Source organism: Aspergillus foveolatus, assembly GCF_047715535.1.
Source record: "Aspergillus foveolatus strain CBS 279.81 unplaced genomic scaffold BDW70scaffold_142, whole genome shotgun sequence".
Taxonomy (NCBI): domain Eukaryota; kingdom Fungi; phylum Ascomycota; class Eurotiomycetes; order Eurotiales; family Aspergillaceae; genus Aspergillus; species Aspergillus foveolatus.
Genome location: NW_027396206.1, coordinates 65 through 14,884, shown reverse-complemented (window position 1 = coordinate 14,884; position 14,820 = coordinate 65). Strand labels below are relative to the sequence as shown.

The window sequence follows — 14,820 nt, the reverse complement described above, 5'->3', positions numbered from 1 at the left end:
GGGAAGCATGGGCAATCTGGCATCAACATACCGGCAGCAGGGACGATGGAAAGAGGCAGAAGAGCTAAATGTGCAGGTCCTTGGGATCCGCAAGCTGGTGCTTGGCCCGCAGCATCCTGACACTCTGATAAGCATGAACAACCTGGCGCATACCTGGCACTCCCAACAAAAAGTCCACGATGCCCTAGCTTTGATGGAACGCTGCCTAGAGCTCCGAATTCGAGTGCTGGGCTCTTCTCATCCCTATTGCGCATCCTCCTCTCGCTCTATAAGAGTTTGGAAAGAGGAGGTTAACTTATTGATTTACGAATGCCCTATGGACCCTAGTCAAGCAGAAAGGGTTCAACATGCTCAAGATATCCGAAATGGAAATCCTCCAGCAGTGTTGACCGAACTCTCTGATGAAAATGGAAAATGTATTCCCTTTCGTCAGACTCGCGCACAGTCAGCGAACCCCATACAACAGTTCCTGGGTCGTCACCCTCTTTCGTCTTTCAGGAGCAGTTCTCCGGAACTGAGAGTTCAAAACTTGCATGAAGTTGATTAGCCGTTAAGTCGATAATGCTTCCATTTAAAGAAAGTACTTGACAGGAGAGAACACACATCGGGCGGAATGCCAGCCCTCCATCTGATTATGCTGGAACCTGAACAAGGCCAGGATGTAGTCGTCTCAGTTTACTGTGAGGGGGCCGCCATCTCGGGGGTCTATTCACTTGCTCAACCCAACCTACAGGTGTTGTAGGAAAATATACTCGAGATTTCCCTTGCATGATGACCCTTGTGGGTGGGCTATGTGTGACTGCTTCAGTGGATGAAGGTCCTATCACCATTGACAATGGCCAGGGAAAGCATGATTCTGAATGGGCATTGATATGCACATCATTCATACTAACTTTTACTTATATTCCTCTCGCCATATACCTCAATATTCCCTTGTCTTTGTATGATCTCTTAGTTTTTGAGTTCACCCACTGTCGGCCTATCAACACTACTCAGGTTTTCCGAAGTCAAGCCAGTGATCAAAGTGGTTTTGCACAACGTATCGTCTTATTCTCTCTGCCTGCCGGTTTTATGCCTCGATGGCTGCAAGTGTCTGACCGTCCCGATCATCATGCACGTCCGAGCCATACTAACCCGTCCTAGCTCAATCACTCTTGCCCCCTTACCCTCAATCCCCCTCTATACCCCGGGGCACCTTGGAAAGTCCTAAGAACATGGTGACCGAGATTCCTGAGCTTCAGCTCTATCTGGCGGACCCAGCGATACTCTCAGCAGCACTGTCAAAAAGCCGAGATCAACCTAAACCACAACCAAAGCTGGAGAGGCGACCGCCAGCGAAGTGGAACCGATGTCTTCGCCAACGTCTCTACCGTATCCGCAGGAAGGTCCGTACGGTGTCTACTTCATCCATGCAAAGGCGCCTATGGCAGCCGCACTAAGGAGGGTATTCAGTACCTAAGCAACGTCAAGGGCCAACCTCACCTTAATGCACACCAATGCGGCCGTTAAGTTGCTCCTGGAACTCTGGGCTCCATCGATGCAGCGACGATCAATATTGTCTGCCTCTTTTCGCCGATCGTTTACCATTACTATCTTTTAGGTGGACACCACGTGCGCTTCCTTTCCTGAACAACATTGCTGAGAGAGAACAGTGGTCATGATCGACGGCGAGACCAGCCACTACATACTGTTCAAGTGTCAGCGAGGACAATGATGAGGTGCGCGCCATTGTGAACGGTGGGCTCGCTGAGGAGATTGATGGAAGGTCTTAGACTCGAAGTTTATAGTGACTAAGCAGTACGCTATAATACAATATCGTGAATGATGTTGAACGATTTTTGTAGCGGTGTCTTTCTCGATTCCCTTAGCGTATGTACCGTGTACTTTACCGTAATAGTAACAGGCAGCGTCGGCACGGACCCTCCGCTCGCTGAGTGTTAGGCGGCACTCCGCCTTTTGAGATCTGCCAAGGCTGCCGCCTCGTATCTGCTCCACACTCTCCACCCGTGCCTGAAGCTGCCTGTTCAACTTCATGCATTTAAGATGATGGACCTGACTTCACAACCATGGCTCTCGATCAACCCGTCCAGTTTTATCACAGCATCATCAATTGCTATTCACAAACGGAATCATGATGACTCTATCTTCACTGCCTTCTCTGCCCGCGAAGCATTCGCAATTCCTCCAATATGTCTCCTCCCATCCAAACACTCCAATGCCGGAACTCATCAGGCCATACAACGACTACGATGCGCAGCTACGTAAGATCTTCGCCCAAGAGCCAACTCATCCTGCCGTGGCCGATAATCTCGTCAATATCGTTCCCCTCTTCGACGCCAATGGCTCGACCGACGTCCGAATCCGCGCTCGTGATCTGGCCTCCGAGTCGGAAACGACGCGGTACAAATACCTTATGCCGCTGAAGGACGAACACCGCAAGCCTACCGGCGCGCCGGCGGTTGTCAGCCACATCAAGGGCTTTCAGACGAATTTCAATATCTTCTCGGAGAGCTCCCTGGCCGACTTGGACTGGAACAATGTCGTTGCCGCGGGAAGTGCCGTCGCAACTTCTCTCCTTCCGGTGCCAGATAAATACAGCGACTCTAAACGTGGCCTGCGCCAGTTCTACCACGAAGAGTTTGCCCCAGCGTCGGATGTGGACCTTTTCCTTTACGGCTTGACCGAGGACCAGGCGATTGAGAAGATCAAGCAGATTGAACGGTGTATCAGAGACTCGATCCTCACCGAGGTGTCGACTATTCGGACCAAGAACGCCATCACTATTGTGTCGCAGTACCCCACGCGCCACGTACAGATTGTTCTCCGCCGGTACAAGTCCATCGCCGAGATCCTGACCGGGTTCGACGTGGACTGTTCGTGCGCTGCGTACGACGGAAGCCAGGTCTACCTTGCGCCGCGTGCGGTGGGCGCGTTCATTACGCAGGTCAACCAGGTTGATCTGTCCCGACGATCGCCCTCGTACGAGAATCGCCTTTCCAAATACTCCCACCGCGGCTTTGAGATTTTCTGGCCAGACCTCGATCGTTCTCGGATCGATCCAGTTGAGTCGTCACTTCGATCTTTGGTGTCAAGACTAACGTCGCGCAGTCTATCTTCGAGCGCAGCTTTACTCGTACTGTCGGCCTCGCGCGCCTTCTGGTGCTTGAAAAGCTGCCCAAGTCATCGGATCGTGAAGAGTACCTGGCGCAACGACGCAAGGAGCGTGGGCGACCCCCGCCAAACACCTTCTATCGACCGAACAGGCTTGCTGGGAACATTAAGAATGACTGGCAGGACGAAATCGCGGAGTGGGTGGAGGAGGATGAGGTGTCCGACTACCATACTTTTGTAGGTGGCCCGCCGGCAGCTATGCAAAGCAGGCTGACTGTTTAGACAATCCCCTACGGTCCAAAATACCACGCGCGGAAGATAGAGAAACTCCTGTATACCAAAGATCTTCTTCTCAATGCGGAATGGAACAAACCGAAAGACCGCGAGGTTAACCTGCACCGACATCCTGCGTTCTTCGGCAGCGCAGAGGATGTGATGCACGATTGCTGCGGGTTCTGTCCGAAGCCAACAACGCCGGAGGAGGAGGAAGTTGCGGCGGAAGAGAGCAAGATCTACATCTCGGGGAACGTATCATTTCTTAGCGACAACCCCGGCCGCCAGGAGATCGGCAGTTTCAATCCCATCACGGACACGGACTGGACTGGTGAGTATCTTTACAATCTGTATGTTTCGAGGCTGACGATCGACAGAAATGGCCTACGTGGGAAACACTGCCGGATTGTGTCAGGCAATCGTCGACAATGACCTCGAAGAAGTGCAGCGCTGGCTCGACCAGCGCGAGATTGATGTAAACCGACGTGACCATACCGGACGGACACCACTGCATTTGGCCTGCATGACGTCTACGCCTGAGATTGTCCAGCATCTCGTGGACAGAGGGGCTCGCCTGATCGCTCGTCTCGCAGACGGACGTACAGCATTGCATCTGGCAGCCGCGCGAGGGAGCGTCGAGACAGTTCGCATTCTTCTGACTAAGAGCGAGCAGAACGAGGAGGAGGAGTCCCGTAAAGAAGACGCTCAGAAAGCGGCTCGCAAGGTGAAAGGTGATGCCTCGGAGAATAGCGACGAGGAAATGGTTGATGTTTCATCAGATGAGGAGGACGCGTATGCCCATTCAAATACAACAGGCTCATTCGTCAAAGTCAAGAAGGAGCAGGATGACGAACAAGCCATTGCCCCCGACGACGCTGATGAGCTCGGCCCAGATATTTACGATATCAATGTTCTTGCTTGGGACAACAAGGCTTCCCCCCTCCACCTGGCGATTCTCAACGGCCATGTCGCAGTAGTTGACGAACTTGTGACTTCATTCGGCGCGGATGTTCTGCTTCCGGTGAAGCTGGTACACAGTTACAACAACTCCCCAAGAGCAGCTATCTTAACGCTCGTTTTGGCGATGCGCCTTCCTCTTGACGCTGCGAAGGCCATGACCGAGAAGCTTCTCCAGGTCGGGGCATCTCCTGCCCAAGCGGACATAAACCAAAAAACCGCCCTCCATTACCTCGCTCACTACGGCCGGCACGAGCTCCTGGATATCTACAAGCAGTATGACCAGCCTGCAGTCGACCGGGCAATCAATCATCTTTCGACAACGGGCTCATACTACAGTTTTAGCGCCGTATCACCACTGACGCATGCTATTACAGCCAAAGACCGCACGAAGGTTATGAAGCTTTTGGAAATGGGTGCCCATCCGGCTATCAGTTTGGAGGATTATTTAAAAGCTGCCAAGACTCTGGAACATGGCCTGGGCAACCACTGGAACCCATCCGTGGTGGACCACAAAAAGGAGTTTGAGCTGAACATTATGCAACCCGTGATTCTTGCAATCCAGCAAGATATGCCGGTTGTGGCCGCGGAGCTGCTCGCTCGTGGCGCAGACCCAAACACACTCACCAGAGACGGGTATATGGTGCTCGGAAATGAGTGGTCGCGGAACGACAAATCCGGCTCCTCGCTCTTGGACTATGTCCAGGCAAAGGTTACGGCCTTGCGCAAGTACGAGGGCGAGAAGGTCTGCGCACAGAAGCCCATCGAGTTAGACCCCGACGACAGCACATACCTCCAAGGCCTGCAGGAAGGCACTTATAAGATGTGGCTGGCGAGGGAGTCGCTGCGTCAGAAGAGGGAGAGATTTGCGAAGGAACAGAAGATATATGAGGATGACGTCAAAGAGAAGGAGAATGGCGAGGGCCTCGCAGAGAAGAAGGCCGCCGTTGAGGCTTTGTTGGCGGACTACGAGAAGCTGGAAACAACTTTGCTCTCCAGAGGCGCAAAGACTTTCAAGCAGCTTCACCCGGACATTGATTGCCCTCTCAATAACCCTCGACAGAGCAGACCGTACCGCAGTCCCCAGTTGGAGCCCTACAAGACACACTTTGGTTTCCATGTAAAACCCTGCACAGACGAAATAAAGGAAGGCTATCTGCAACTGTAAATTTTACTCCCATGAACAGACGTGAACCATTGGCTAACAACCTTCCAGATTTGAGGCCGCTTGGGTCGGAGACATAGAAACCATCAAATCGCTTACGTTATCCAATTGGGGACCGGACAACAAACAGCCGCCGCTCGAGATTGGAGTCACGGACCTCAGCAATTACTCTGCTTTCACGCTTGCAGTGATCCGAGGTCACTATGAGGCGGCAAAGGCTATAATCGCCATATCAATTGCCCAGTTCAAGCCAGACGAGCAACAGAAAAATACGCGTTATCGGATTGCAGATATTGATGAGGATTCCGATGCAGACTCGGAGGAGATTGAATTGGAAACCCACGTTGTCGATGACCAATTCACTATCGAGGACATCGGCGAGAAGAAGAATCAGGTCGAGAGCAAGATCTCTCCAGAGACAATACTCCAGGGAACATGCAGCCTCAAGCCCTTTCTTGACGGAATTCAGGAACTGGATCATAGACGCGTCAGCTTGTTGGAGTATGCAATCTGGAAAGACGACGTCGAGCTTCTCAAATTTCTTATCACACTCGGCCAGGAACTCAGTGCTAGGAAGAAAGACAAACACTACTCCGAGATTTATAGTATATCTCACTACGATTTCATCCTGGCAATGAGACTCGGACGGGTCCGGTTATTGGAGGAAATGATCAAGCGCACTGGCGCCGGTCTTCCCATTGACAAGCTTGCCGAAAATAGCGGTGTTGAGGTTAAAGAGAAGCCAAAGTACTATCAGGGTCTTTCGGTACACGGGAAGAAGCGCGCGGACTGGGCTGCTGCTGGCGGAGGTATGCCAGTGACCCGGGCCATTGATATGAGCCCTCCACTCCTGCTTGCTGCCAGGGAGGGAAACCTAGCAGTTGTTGAGTGGTTTTTGGGAACTGCCCCTGGACGATACTACACCGAGTTTGCCAGGACGCATAGGAAAGACCCGAGATTGAGAAAGCTTTCTATGTCCGCAAAGGGGGCGGAACAGTCGATTCTGGAGTGGCTAAGTTCGAGACGTAAGTCACCACCATCATCTTCCTGCACACACTAACAAAGGAATTACAGGCGATCTGGTCCTGCACTGCGCCGCCTTGTGCGATATTATAACGGACGAATCCAACGCCCTTGTTGAATATCTCGTTAAAACTATGCCGCAATGCCTCGAAGTCAAATCTCTAGACGACTACACTCCCCTCGGCCTCGCCTTCCAAACGCACAATCTGACCGTAGCCAAAATCCTTATCGACGCTGGCGCCGACCAAACTGTCCGCTGCAAGGACGGCATGAACCTGATCCACCTCGCCCTCTCACCCAAACGAGCCCGCAGAGAAACCACACTATCCGACATGCTCAGTTTGATCGATCCTCGTCTCCTCCCCTCTATGCTCACAGAACGCTGCTCGTCGCACCAGGGCTCTCTCACCCCGCTCGCGCTTTGGATGACAAGACACCACCATAGCGACCGAAATGCCGAACACATCCTCCAGACAATCCTTGATCTCGCTGAGCCAACCGGCCAGAAACACCTCGAGCTCCTTGATGGCTCGGGCAACACAGTGATCCACACGGCTGTCAATGAGCTGGAGTGCGTTGCACTCAAGGAGTTTCTCTCGCGGCGGCCTGATCTTCTCAATCGCGAAAACGCAGTCGGTACAACACCCGCTGAGCTGGCGGAGAACAAATGGGTCGCGAAAATGACGTCCGACCCGCCGATCGCGCCGCATCCGAGCCGCTACCACTCGTACCAGAATATTGACCTCGCAAATTGCGATATTTTGTACAAGTCGCCGAGCGAGTTTGCCAAGAAGGACAAGCTTACCGGGTACTCGAAGACTTGGACAGAGCGCGACGCGCATGGGATTTGCACGGAGGTGGGGAAGCCGCAGAGAGGTACGAAGAGGAAGCTTGTTAGTCTGTTTGACGCAAACGAGGTTGCGAAAAGGTTGGCCGTGAGGAAGGGAAGTGGCGGAAATAGGAGATATAGGAGACAGAGATATCGACACAGCGGGGATTATGAAGAGGAGGTGGATGGAGAATTGAAGGGTGATGAGGTTATGCAGTGGCTTTGAGATCTTGGAGGCATTCTAATTATTTCCCATCGTCGTTATATATACCTGTCTCTACTACAGTACTACTGTATTTAAAATCGTATGATACCCCGTTTGAAGACCGTGCATTGTGATCCGTATGGTACATGTAGAATAAGCAAAGGCCTGCCCATCGACACATGCCTCGTACGTGACGTGTATGATCCTGAAGCGAAAAGGTACGGATGTTGGAGATGCTCCTGCACACCCACTATCTCTCATCCCTACCGCAGCACATACAGTCCTAGCCCTGATAGCCCACGGCAGGTACGACACAATACATAAACGTCGCCTAGCCGCGCTCAAGCAGTATAGCCCCCGTCAACAACTAAAGCTCCCGTGCACATATAACTCCCCATCCGCGATGTCAGGAACAGCACCGCGTCTGCAATCTCCTCCGGTCTCGCCGGGCGCTTCAGGGCCGTGTTTTCAATCTCGGGTGAAAACACGCCTTCTTCGAGGTTGCGGTGAGTAAGGGGCGTGTCGACGAAGCTGGTACCGGGTTTAGGACTTATATTTCACCCATGGAGACAGACACATGGGCGGCAAGCATGGGCATTATGCCGGAATATAAAAATAAAATAACGATGGACTTACCCCGGACTGACGGCGTTGATGCGGATACCGTCTTTGGCGTAGTTTTTCCCGTCCTGCCCATTATATCCATCAATTGTGGATCCATTAATGGGGGTGGGATATCGTATTAGGAGGGTAGGACATACGAGCTTCTTCAATCCCATAACAGCTACAGAAGCATCAGCTCCAACCACAACAAAAGCAACAAGATACGCCCAAACATACCGTGCTTCGACGCCGCATATGGCGCAGCCCCAAGTCTCCCGTCTGGCGCGACAACACCATAGATGGACGAGATATTCACAATAATCCCGCGGCCGCGATACCCTGGAATCAGCTCCTGGCCGAGCATCTGCTTGACCATCCATTTATTACAAAGCATGACGCCTGTCTGGTTAACATCGATGACTTTCTGATAATTGGGCTCATCCAGGCATTATTGTTCCATTGCCATCAAATCCCAATTGCTGAGATATTGATATTGCGAAGAGCTCGTGGCGTACGTGCGTTTCCAATTACCCAGATTGGTAATCGATCAGATACGGAGGCATTGACACAGCATATTATAGATATCCGACTCTTATCCTTCCTGGTTCCTATCCTACTGATGGAAGATAGACTCCGTGAAGGATTCATACGCCAGAAAAGCCCAGTTTCATCCATATTACAAATATCATCCTCATTATACCAGCCAGCAATCGTACGTACTGCCTTCATCTCTTTCGGGAACAGCTCCCACGTTATAACTCTGGATGAGCGAGAATGTGCACCGTATGGTATTCTTGATAATACAATATCTATTAGTTCTCGTTCCCTACGGGTTAGGCGACTTAGACGGCCGAACGTTTTATGGAGCGGTGTAAGCCGACGTTCAACTCTGGAGAGTGCCTGGCACACCATCGTCTCCCCAGCGGCTCTAGCGTGATCCAGCGCAGTTCTACCCTTACTGTCACGAGAGTGGATGAGCGAATGTGCCCATGGCGCCGGTTTTATGGCCGACCCGTTAGCGCGGTATATCAGCTCATGGAGAACAAAATAAAATTCGACATCGATATCCTCACTTTTTCTTTGGATAACAGCCCTAACAAGATAATGCAGGGCCGTTTCGCCAAGGTCATCTTTGAGCAACGGATCCGCTTCATGATCTAGCAGATTCCGGATGATGATTCTATGGCCTTCTTCTGCTGCAAAATGGAGTGGTGCAGGGGGTAGGGGTGTATCATTACTGATTCCATTGGCATCGACGCCCTGGTTGAGCAGAAACTCCACAAAGCGCACATTTCCTGCTCTTGCTACCATGCGGAGGAGCCTGGTCGACTGAGAGTCAAACAGGATCTTATCGTGTCTCGTGAATAGTAAAGCTTTCTCAATACTGGTCCATCGGCGTCATGTACAAGAAGGTGCAATGCTGTTTGATTCGAGGAATCCGTCACATCGACAGGGCACCCGTTCCAACAAGAGTCTAACGAGATAGACATCCTTTGCCACTACTGCCAAGTGGAGAGCTGTTCTACCCTTGCCGTCTCCCTGCGACGGATCAGCCCCGTGTCTAAGTAAGAGCCCAACCATTCCGCTGTGCTGTTCTTGCACGGCGTGGTGAATGGCTGTCATGCCCTCGGCATCCCGGTAGTTTACATCGGCCCCGTGCGCGAGGATTGATCTAACAGCAGATGCACTGCATGCCTGAGTCGCTATAATAAGCGCTGTCTTACCCGTGTTATTAGTGTGGTTGGGGTCGGCGCTCAATTCCATCAGCAACTCAACCGCGCGATTGCTCCAGCGTCGCGGGATCAGCGTGCATAGTAGATCGCTAGCATCATCTGGTTCTCTGACCGCTAAGTGCTCCAGCATTCTGCTCTTGACTGTGAGAGGCTGTAGTGTTGCACAGCAAAATGCGGTATCTTTTTCGCAGGGGAGGTGGAGACAAGTAGTATATGTCCATGATCGCAGCGCGGGAAATATAACCGCACGTCAAAGTCCTCACCCCGATCAAATTCATCAGTATTTGCGACTCCGTCAAAAACCATTATCCAGGATTGGTTCAACTCCTCTTCCAGAAACCCCATAACGGTTTCCACCGCAGAATGCGGCGATTCACTACCGATTTGGGTATAGAGCTGCTGGAACGTCTGTTCAATCATCGCCCGCGAAGTCCCATCAACCCATATGTTCGATGTATATTCAGATCGTCGAGCATCTACGTACTGGAGCGCCGGTTGTGTCTTTCCGTACCCACTTATGCCCCAGATCACAACAGCTTGTCTAACTGACCTTGAGCAGTCAAACTGATCTTCAAGCTGCTTCAGCTCTGACTGACGGCCAAAAAAGGAAGATGTTAATGGGGGACTCGACCGGATACGGGGCGCACAAGACACGGAGGTGGAAATGGTCCGGGGGGTCGAAGAAAACGCCAATAGCTCCCTTGCGTATGCCGCTGCAGTTGCAGCTGCATAGTCCTGCCATTGCTTGTTCTTGTGCGAGTCTGAATAATCGCAGATGCCCCTGATAACCAGGCAAGGGAAGCGATCCATCAGGCCGGCGGCTTCCATTTCGTAACAAAGGATCCCCATTTCCGCGGCCAGTCTATCTCGTGTTCCCGCGTCTTTCATGACTTGATTCGCCGAAGCGATAAGTCCATAGTATATACAGGGCGACGTCGTATTTCGCGGAGGGCGTATGATTTCGCGGCTCCGGTCACAATCATCACAGGAGCTCCCCGACCGATGGATATACGACGACTCAAACAAGACATCCTCCGAGGCTCCATGACAATGAAACATTCCCTTTGCTGACCTATTGCTGCTTGGTGGTGTTCCAGATATGCCAGGATATTAGTTATGGCCGATCTTATGGCGTGCTCGTAGATTGGAGACGGCCGTCAAAAGAGCTTCTGGAGGCTTATTCAACGTGCCAGTGCGATAAAATGACCCCTCCGCCATTGTCTTCCCTTGATCATATTGTACCACTCCTGGAAACCAATCGGCTGGCGTGCTGACGACAACATCACCCAATCGAATATCGATCCCATCTCTCGGTGCTCCTCCCCCAATGCCGACCATGAGCCCGACTTCGATTGAGGGGAAAGTGAGGAGTATTTGCTTCGCAACGACGGCGGCAGAGGTAGTTCCGTAGACACCATTGGAAGGCAAGCGATGACAACGTTATGGTCTCCAATCTCGCCGAGGTGGTAGCTGTTATGATCGCTGCGAGGCTGGGGAAGCAGGGTATGGCTGTCGTCGAGCATGGCCATCGCGGCCGCCATCTCCAGCGGCAGAGCGCTGATCCAGCCGACGGTATAGTCATTGCGCGCAAGTCACCGCTTGGAGGAGGATATTTTTCATTGAAGGGTCTGTTGCTTTGCCGGATGGTGGAGGGAGAAGAGCCGGAAGAGCAGGCTTGTGCAGGTGCCCATTTATACTGCGGCGAGGCTGATTTCGCGCCCGCGCCTGCGGCCTTATCATTTCCCTTTCCTGGAATAATTCGATATGGTCAGGCACAGAGCCGTTCAATCACATAACGAGACATCTTGAACGCTATAGGCATTCAATCTACCCAGTCGATGAACATTGGCCAGTGACGACAGTGCGGGACGGGGTTCCTGATAGGACTATACCGGAGCGATATGTGCCTTCTCCAGGGCCGGATTCTACAACAATGTATGGGTTGGGTTGACAGCACGGCAGCTTGCTAAGCATATCGGTCTTACGTGCTTTGAGGGAATTTGTACAGTATATCAATATATATGCATGAGTATACTAGCTGGAGTGCGCGATGTAGAGAGAGATCCAATGCACCGATTGGGCTTTCCATGACAATGGCCCATAACTATTCAGAGAAGTCAAATTACAGCTCTGGATACATATATCGCGAGGTAGACCATCACACCTCGAGTATTCTCGAACGGGCATGTATCTCTGTGGCCATGGTCCAATTTAATGGCCGAGCCAATTTATTCAATGGCTAAGTTAGAATGTTGCTTCTGATGAGGCAGGAATGTTTTGTGTGCCCTGCATATGTAAAGTTGCTCATGGACAATGGCCGATGGAAAGTCGCACTGGTGCATCTTCTATGGCAGATGAGCAAGTGTCTGGGGCTTCGCCCCTCAAACCAGTTTTAAACGACTCCAAGCCGGTGCATCTTCCGTCATTTAAGAGCGTGCGGTCACACGCTGGCATACTTTCACTAAACAGAGGTCATCTGGTCACTGATTAAACAGCGGATGAATGATTTTCTGGCTTTTCTGTCACTGCCTCAGGTTGCTGGTGCTGATAAGGTGTTTGATTGCCCGCCGGCTGACGTTGCTCATTCGGTTCTTCCTCATTTGGGTCCTTGGGACGCTCCAACCCCCGATCACGAACGAAAACGCACAACAGAAAACAGGCACCTATTAATGGAACTTGCAGTATGAATACCGCCCGGGACGCGGCCGCGTAGGCATCGATAATGGTGCTCCATTCTGCGTCGGAGATAGTCTCCCTGGATGGAAGGGAGTATGTTGAATGCGCAAGGCTTTTGTATGCCTCCGGAAGGTGCGATCGAAGCACAGCTTGGAGAACAGCAGCAGAGACGGCGAGTCCGCAGGCCCCGCCAAGACAGCGGAAGAAGTTTCTATCAGATATGACTACCGCGCGCTGTGACTTTGTACAGTGCGCCTGGCATGCTATCATGGTAGGCTGGAATGTGCTTCCAATCCCGATTCCAGCGATGCCAACAGTTACGGCGATGACAGCAGGACTGGTTGTCCTGTCGAACCTAATCATGAGGCCGCCGCCACTAGCAGGCTTAGCAGGGGCAGCAGGTGTGGGTGGCGGGTCAGACTTACAGTGTCCATAACCCGAACCCGAGCCAAATCAGCTCGCCGTATCGCTTGCGACGCGAAATGTACTGACCGGTGGTGATGGAGGTGAGCGAATGGCACACCATCAAGGGGCATGTCAGAGCCGCAGAGACAATCGGACTCCACTCGCGAGCGTTTTGATAATATAGAGGCAGGTAATAGAGGTACGCTTGGTGGACAGCTCCCAGAAGGAAGGTCTGGAGGAACAAGGCGCAGATGACTTTGTTTTTGAACAAAACCACTGCAGCCGTCAGCTCAGCCTACGGCGGACGGGAAGAGCCCTTACCTGGAAGCATTGGAAGGGCAGCCACCTTCCATTCAACCAGGAGAAAAGCAATGAGCGAACAGCCACCGACGGTAAGCATGCTTATCACCATGGCTGAGTCCCAGTCAAAATAAGAACCTCCGCCAGAGATCGGGATGAGGATTAATATAACCGCGGCAGACGACGTCAGGATCCCGAGAAAATCGATGCGCTTGACATTACTCGAGAAGCTGTCCTTTTTGTGGCTGTTGGGAATCAAAAAGTATCCTACCAAGGCGGATACTGCTGCTAATGGAGCAATGAGCCAGAAAAAGCCCCTCCAAGTTGACCTCATGATAAAGGCAGCGCCGACAAACGGCCCGATGATATTTCCCAGGCCCATGGCTGCACCAAGGATGCCTTGATATTTTCCACGTTGCTGCAAGGTCACGATATCGGAGACGATGATCATAGTCAAGGAAGTAACTCCTCCACCAGCCACTCCAGCCAGTCCACGAAAGACATAGAACATCTCGGGGTTTACCGAGACTCCGCAGAGAATATCGGATATGCAGAGTAGCACGAGCGTCGACAGATAAATGACCTTGCGGCCAAAGATATCGGAGAGGCGGCCGTACAGCACCGTGAACATGGTATTGGCAATCAAGGATGAAGTGCCAGCCCAAGATATAGTATTCCGAGCATTAAGGTCTTCCGCGATGGTAGGCAGAGTGACGCTGATGCCATTCTGATCCACAAACGTGATAAGCAATGAGATTGCCAGCCCTGTGAAGACGACGAAGAGCTGCCCACGGGGCAGGATATTGGTCTGGTCATGAAGAGCTTTCTCGGCTGCGCGCTGCCGCTCCATATTTGGTGTCGCAAATGTTTGCTAGGTCTGGTGTTGGCAACATTGAAGATACCGCCCTGATATGGAGTGGCTTTCGTCTATCAGATATTTCCGATGCGGAGATGGCGGTTCGCAGCCGAATTGGCTAGCGGTACAAACTGCTGGCAAGTCGAGACTGAACTGGAACAGAAGCGGACGGAATGAAGATAAAAAGATCGGATAGGCGGCATCGGAGGGACAAGCGGCGCATCCATGATATGCCTGTGGAAATACTCTTAGCCTGTGACGTTGTCCCCACTTCTCTGGGGATTGGAAGGATGCTGGAACAGGCGCCACGCCCATAGTGCCATTTTGCCATCTTCGATATTGCAGCGGCCGCTGAATCCTAAGTCCACTCTTGAGTTAAGCGATGATTGATCAATTGTCAAGGACTGGCGGATCAAGAATCAATATCGTGACGATGGAGAGAATGAGAGGGGAAGAAACACCGAGCGGATGTGAACCGAGAGAAACGAAAATGAACTTTTCTGCCTAGGGTACCAAGGCACCACTTAGGCGTAACACGTGACTAATTTATGCCGTATCAGTTAGGCATCAAAAGCGAAGATAATGAATTCACATATCACCACGACAAGGGGAAAACAGGACCCCTACCGCTCTAATAACTGATCTCTTACGCTCTGCTTATCGCTCATCTCCTCCACCCCATGG

At 51.9% G+C, this 14,820-nt stretch overlaps 4 protein-coding genes across 4 annotated transcripts in view; 2 read left to right on the top strand and 2 right to left on the bottom strand.

Moving 5' to 3' along the window:
* BDW70DRAFT_24438 (purine and uridine phosphorylase) overlaps positions 1-418 on the top strand; it is a 4,806-nt gene extending 4,388 nt beyond the window's left edge. Inside the window, exon 3 of the mRNA XM_073743586.1 lies at positions 7-418. Within this exon, the coding sequence (XP_073590910.1) occupies positions 7-68 (62 nt within the window). The 3' untranslated portion in view covers positions 69-418. The remainder of the gene's footprint in view (positions 1-6) is intronic.
* Positions 419-2,051: 1,633 nt separating this feature from the next.
* BDW70DRAFT_166703 (ankyrin repeat protein) lies at positions 2,052-7,604 on the top strand. Its single transcript, XM_073742061.1, has 6 exons — positions 2,052-3,061; positions 3,109-3,348; positions 3,394-3,715; positions 3,762-5,505; positions 5,558-6,531; positions 6,581-7,604. Exons 1-6 carry the CDS (start codon positions 2,132-2,134, stop codon positions 7,582-7,584), a joined length of 5,214 nt encoding a protein of 1,737 aa, XP_073590909.1. The 5' UTR covers positions 2,052-2,131; the 3' UTR covers positions 7,585-7,604.
* Positions 7,605-9,470: 1,866 nt separating this feature from the next.
* On the bottom strand, positions 9,471-11,440 carry BDW70DRAFT_154453 (nucleoside phosphorylase domain-containing protein; the record flags this gene model as incomplete). Its single annotated transcript, XM_073739855.1, has 5 exons — positions 9,471-9,523; positions 9,573-9,727; positions 10,531-10,961; positions 11,052-11,276; positions 11,315-11,440. 5 exons carry the CDS (start codon positions 11,438-11,440, stop codon positions 9,471-9,473), a joined length of 990 nt encoding a protein of 329 aa, XP_073590908.1.
* A 578-nt stretch (positions 11,441-12,018) lies between these two features.
* BDW70DRAFT_145422 (major facilitator superfamily domain-containing protein) lies at positions 12,019-14,536 on the bottom strand. Its single transcript, XM_073738423.1, has 3 exons — positions 13,302-14,536; positions 13,001-13,256; positions 12,019-12,951 (listed from the first exon to the last, which is right to left on the bottom strand). The coding sequence occupies exons 1-3, from the start codon at positions 14,128-14,130 to the stop codon at positions 12,387-12,389; spliced, it is 1,650 nt and encodes a 549-aa protein (XP_073590907.1). The 5' UTR covers positions 14,131-14,536; the 3' UTR covers positions 12,019-12,386.
* Between the last annotated feature and the right edge of the window lie 284 nt (positions 14,537-14,820).